This window comes from Zerene cesonia, chromosome 14, assembly GCF_012273895.1.
Source record: "Zerene cesonia ecotype Mississippi chromosome 14, Zerene_cesonia_1.1, whole genome shotgun sequence".
NCBI lineage: Eukaryota > Metazoa > Arthropoda > Insecta > Lepidoptera > Pieridae > Zerene > Zerene cesonia.
This window is the reverse complement of record NC_052115.1, coordinates 6,488,893-6,495,079: the sequence shown is the minus strand read 5'-3', so window position 1 is coordinate 6,495,079 and position 6,187 is coordinate 6,488,893. Positions and strand designations below refer to the sequence as shown.

The 6,187-nt window shown below is 38.6% G+C and overlaps 1 protein-coding gene across 1 annotated transcript in view; it reads right to left on the bottom strand.

Annotated features, from left to right (window-relative positions):
• LOC119831936 overlaps positions 1-6,187 on the bottom strand; it is a 21,622-nt gene that overhangs the window by 6,423 nt on the left and 9,012 nt on the right. The window contains exons 8-10 of the mRNA XM_038355506.1: positions 5,910-6,095; positions 4,593-4,721; positions 3,413-3,496 (exon numbers count right to left, since the gene is read on the bottom strand). Of these exons, the coding sequence (XP_038211434.1) occupies positions 3,413-3,496; positions 4,593-4,721; positions 5,910-6,095 (399 nt within the window). The remainder of the gene's footprint in view (positions 1-3,412; positions 3,497-4,592; positions 4,722-5,909; positions 6,096-6,187) is intronic.

Sequence of the window (6,187 nt, the reverse complement as noted above, 5' to 3'; positions counted from 1 at the left end):
AAAAATTATTTTATAGTTTTTAGTTTGATGTGCTTGAAAAGCGTGTTTTTTAGTTTTTTAAAACTATATTTTATTTGTATATACAAGTTAATTAAATGAATATACCCCCGACTCCCATTTGGGGCGGTAGGCCATCTCGTATTTGATATTCTTCATTTTGACGCAGTGTTCAAATTAACGTTTCATCCGCATTTTTTGTACGAATTTAAAAAAATATAGCTTACAAAACTCCCAACTCTTTCAAAAAATAAAATCAATACCGGTTAATCCGTTCGGGAGATACAGACAAACACACACCCAACCATTTTGTGTCAAAATATGTTTAAATTACATCATTGTACAAATAAACAAATGGAAAGTACATTTTGGCATTGTTTTCTTTCAGAGGGAGCATCTCGGATGCGAGGAAGGAGTTAACGTTGTGGTGATCAACGACGAACTATGTCTCGAATATGATTTCGAGAATAATCTCCCCATTGTTGGTGTGCATAAATTTTTTACGCAAGTTATGAAAGCTCATCAGGTGAGGTTCCACTGAACATGTGTTTTAGTCCAACTATGTGTGTAGTTTACTGGCGAAGTTTTTACTGCCATATGAATTTTCTTGAATCTCTTTCGCTTTATATTAAATTAGCGGTCCGCCCCGGCTTCGCCTGTGGTACATATATAGCCTATAGCCTTCCGCAATAAATGGCCTCAAACACTGAAGGAATTTTTCAAATCGGACCGAATCGGAGTAGTTCCTGTGATTGATGCGTTCAAACAAACAACAAAAACTCTTCAGCTTTATAATATTAGTATAGAAGCAATCAATGTAATGTAATGTATATGTATAGTATGAAGGCGTGAAGTTCATGTGGGACGCGTGCTTCGAGAGCGTATCCTCCGTGGCCAGCGGGCACCCGGGCGGCGGCTGCATACTGGCGCACTGCATGGGGCTGGGCAAGACCTTGCAAGTGCTGGCGCTCTTGCACACGGTAAACTATATCCTGCTACTCGATACAATTGGACGTAGTATCAAGGCGTGAAGAGATGTAGAACGCAACTTCAAAGGGGGGGGGGGGGATTAGATAGCTCACTATGTGGTTTTATAGGTTAACACTAACATCAAAAAATACAAAAGTATTAATATTGAACAACATTCGTTCGAACGATTTCATTCACATTTAAATGGTCTGGTCTTGGATAAAACCCGTCCTTGTCTTGCGGTTTTACATTGTTGTTACGCGTTAACATTGTTGTTACCGCGGGATACGTTGTCTAATTTTATCCAATTTAAAATTACTTAAGTAACACCTGTAATTTTTCCACGTGAAGAAGTTTGAATTGTTTTTTTAATATATAAAAAAATATTTCAATTATTCAACAGGTATTGACTCACCCCATGCTCAACATGCGACGCGTGCTCGTATGCTGCCCTCTTTCCACTGTTTTAAATTGGGTGGATGAAATACACAAATGGATTGATCCAGTCACAGAAAAAATTAAGGTACTAAACTCCTTATAGTTATATATAAATGTAAATTGCAATTGAACAACTGTTCATGGTTTATTTGAGATGTTTAATTATCCCCTATCCCCATATTGTAAAGTGAAGAAGTCTTTCTTTTTAAAATATAAACGATGAATGAGGCTTTTAGTCATACTTTGTTATGAATCGTTTAAAAAAGAAAGACATTACATGTCATATATGGGTTTTTATTTTATTAACTAATATTATTGTACTTTCAAGCCAAAGAAACTGAGACGGAAATTACAGGTATTCTGCAGACATTTTTTGCATGGATTTTGTTCCTTTTATACATTTAGCTGCTTAATTAGAAAAGGCACTTAGTGTCAATATATTATACTATTATTCTAATAATATTTCATTCAAAAGTAAAGCTATTTATCATTGTTATCTACAAAAAATAGTTTACAATCGTATTTAACTCTTTATATAATATTCTAACAGACATTCGAGCTATCAAAACTGAAGCGTACATACGAGCGCGCATACCAGCTAGAGGACTGGTACAACAATGGTGGGATTTTCATAATCGGCTACGAATTATTCCGGAGTCTCACAACACTCGACTCTGAAATAGATCATGTCAGACCGACTTACATAAAGAAAATACGGACCGCTTTACTCGATCCTGGACCAGATATAATTGTCTGCGACGAAGGGCATCTGTTGAAGAATGATTGTTCCGTGCTAGCGGTGGCTATGAGCAGGGTTAGCACGAAGAGAAGGATTGTGTTAACGGGAACTCCAATGCAGAATAATTTAAGAGAGTACTATTGTATGGTGAATTTTGTGAAGCCCAGCCTATTGGGGACTTACTCGGAATATTCAAATAGGTAAGTTCGACTAGACTACATAGAAGTCTGAGGTACAAGTCACCAGCCCTTTTATGCCCACGTAAATATAAGTTTAGGTACCTACATAACGATAACGAATCTTACTATACCAGGAATGTAAAACATAAGAATAACAAGATTTTTTTTTTGCTGATAACATTACCTTTTCAATCCTTAAATAATATACTTATGGAATTAATGTTAAACAGTGTCCAATGTTGTATTATTTTCTTTAAATATTTGATGCATTCATACCCTTAAAAATCCATAGATTTGAAAACCCCATCATGAACGGACAACATAGAGATTCAAGAGAAGACGATATAATACTTATGAAGACTCGCACACACATCCTTCATAAAGTTCTAGAAGGATGCTTGCAACGACAAGAGGCGTCCGTCCTATATCCGTATCTGCCAAAGAAGTACGAATATACCGTGTTCATTCCACTAACGAAATGCCAAAAAGACATGTACAGACATTACCTGAATGGCTCCGTGACCAAAGGCAAACAATTGGTTCTGAAAGATTTCCATATTCTGCAAAAGATATGGACGCACCCACAGGTCTTACACAACTTCCAGACCAGAGCGCGGGAAGAGGAGAACAAGAAAATAAAAGGTATTGCGGAGTTTTGAGTAGCTAATGTATAAGTTTTATTGATATATTTAAAAATGGAAAGGTGTTTTCTATCCCCTATGAGCTCATATTTTGACACACCCTTCTTAAAAGACTTATTTTACTTATATTTCCTAGTTTCTCAATATAGATAGAACCATAACATCCCACAACGAAACGTAGCTATATACATATTTGCTATATACAAATTTTGACTAAAACTATTACGGTACATCCATAATTTACGTCACAAATTATAGGGGGTTTGGGTAACACGGATGTGACATTGTATGACGTCAGGCGGGAGGTCATATAAAGTCATAACTTGTGATATGAGTTTGAATGTCTTATGTCCACAGCGGAAAAGATAGAAGATGACCTAGCGCAGGAAGACATAGCGGCGTCAGAGGACGTGAAACCGACACCGAATGATGTGTGGTGGCTACAGTACCTCGAGGGGGGGGACATGTTGCACGCACTCGAGAGTTCCAATAAGTTCCACGTTGTGTTCCAACTGCTGGATGAGTGTGTGGCACTTGGGGATAAAGTGTATGTTGATTTTATAGTTATTGTAGATAGAGAAATTTAGCACGGGAAATGGGAATTTTATGGGAAATTTTGTTTTATTTTTAATATCGAACTAAAACTATTTTATTTAAAAACTATTTTATTGAGCAAAATTCAGCTTATCATTTTATTTCCTATCAAAGAAAATAGTGAGATGAATTTCGTATATTTAAAGATAACTATTCCTTCATTCTTTACACTTCAACAAATATTATTTTTTAAACCTGTTCAAAATGTTAAATGTTGATAACGAGCAGTTTCCACTTTGATCTTCAGAGGGTGCACGTACCATATCATTGATCTGATTTCCTAAATACCTACTAATACAATAAGCACTTTAAAAATAGAAGGAAACAATAATATCCCGCTTGCGAAGTAAAGCGTTATTTTTTTTTAGGGCAATCGTATCGTTAATCTAATTAATGCTATCTTGTCTCATCGTATAAGTTTTCTTTCAGGTTGATTTTCTCAACGTCGCTCTACACGATGGACGCGTTGGAACACTTCCTGCGCAACATCAACAAGTGGAGTCTCGGCCAAGAATACTATCGGCTCGATGGTTCAGTGCCAGCGGACGTGCGTCAGAAGTGGTGTCGCGAGTTCAACGCCGAAAACAATGATAAGACCAAGTGAGTTACTCATTTCTTAATAATACATGAAGACTAAAATTTATGTTTTCTTAAAATTACTTAATAAATCGAAAGATCGAATCAAAGTGATTTCTTTAAATTTTTCTGTAAGGCGTTGAAGAAGTCTGAACGAGTATGAGAAAGAGAGAGTCATACTTATTTCTTTTGTGTTACATTTTTCTTCAATGCCTTTATGCAAGTCTATATATGTATTCATTAATCTAACCTTTCCTGAAGAATTTTGCTCCAAGCTATGTACTAAATTTTTAACTTATAAATGTGGAATGCACGGTTACGTATACACGGTATGCAGTGATTTGTTTTTATCAAAATTCGCTCTTATCAAAGCTTTTACGAAACAATTAGAGAACACGATTTCTCCCAAATATTGTACTCGATACCATTGATTTGAAATATATTTTTGTCCATTGCGACCAGGTTGTTCCTAGTGTCGACCCGCGCAGGTTGCCTAGGTCTCAACATGACGGCCGCGAACCGCGTCATCATCCTCGACACCTCGTGGAACCCCGCGCACGACATACAGAGTATCTTCCGCGTGTACCGCTTTGGACAGAAGAAGGATTGCTTCATCTACCGTCTTGTTGCTATGGTGCGTACTTTTATATGATTAAAAACATTAACAAAAACCGCCTTCAATTTATTGTCAGAACTGGACTCAATTTTAGAGAAGGCTCTGAAATAAAAAATAATCATCAAAATCGCTTTGGCCAGCCAGCCGAAAGTTCTGTGACAAAAAGCACATAAAAATACAGTCGAATTAAGAACCTCCTCTTTTTTTGAAGTCGGGGTTGAATATAGTGAAGCTCGTAATTCGGTGGTTAAAAAAAATTATTTATTATTTTTTAATATTTACTTATCACTACATATTTGGTATGTAGAATTGTACACCTAAATTTAAGGGCCTTCTTTTCTCTACTATATATTTTTTTAAATCGACCAACTGATATTTTGAATACAATAATGTATATGTATAGGGCACAATGGAACAAAAGATCTACGAACGCTCGGTGACGAAGCAGGCGGTGGCGTGTCGCGTGGTTGACGAGCAGCAGATAGACAGACACTTCAACTCGGCTGATCTCACTGAGCTCTACAGGTTTGTTTTGGCCTATAGTTTCAAATTGTACCTATTTGGCACGTTATTATGATGCAAAATAATACGTCTATAAAAATAGTGGTGGAATAGATGTGTGCAGTATAGAGTATGACCGACGATCGACTCTATGGCGTATAGAGTAGACTTGATGTGTGGAGTAGATGTTGATCGATTGAAGATTGGAGTGAGGGGAAGGTCGATAGTATGTGTGGATCTCTGTGTCTGGTGTCCATTGGAACTGAGTTGGTATTTGTTATGCCATTTGGAATAGGAAGTTATGCGAATTAGGTTTACTTTTTGAGTGAATGCGTGTGAGACAATATACTTTTCGTCAGTGGACGAGGACAGGAGAGACGCTGGTTTTATGAGGCAATGTACTTTGTATCGCAATTTGAGACGGAGAGCCTAGCTCTGCTTTATATCCTGACGTCCGCGGCTTCACATGTATTAAATTCGAAGTAGTTTAATAGGTATTATTATACATAATATAGACCTATTTCTTGAATCACTCTATTTATTAAAAAAAACCCATCCAAATCCGTTGTTTTTTAAAGATCTAAGCATACATATAAACATAGGGACAGACGGACAGGAACATAGAGATAGGTAGAGCGCGTAGGCGGAGCGGCGGGTACAGTGCGCGTTCTGTCCGGCAGCTGGGACGAGGACGGGTGGGGCGTGGCGGAGGGCGTGGCGGGCGGCGTGCGCGACGCGGCGCTGCTGCGCGTGGCGGCGCGCGGCGCGCTGCACGCCGTGCGCGAGCACGACTCGCTGCTGCGCGGCTCCGAGCCCGCGCTGCCCGAGCACGAGCGCGCCGCCGCCTGGCAGCAGTTCCAGCTCGAGCACGCGCACAGTACGTGCGCCCCAACCTCACCTCTCCTCACCTCACCTCACCTCACCTCACCTCACCTCA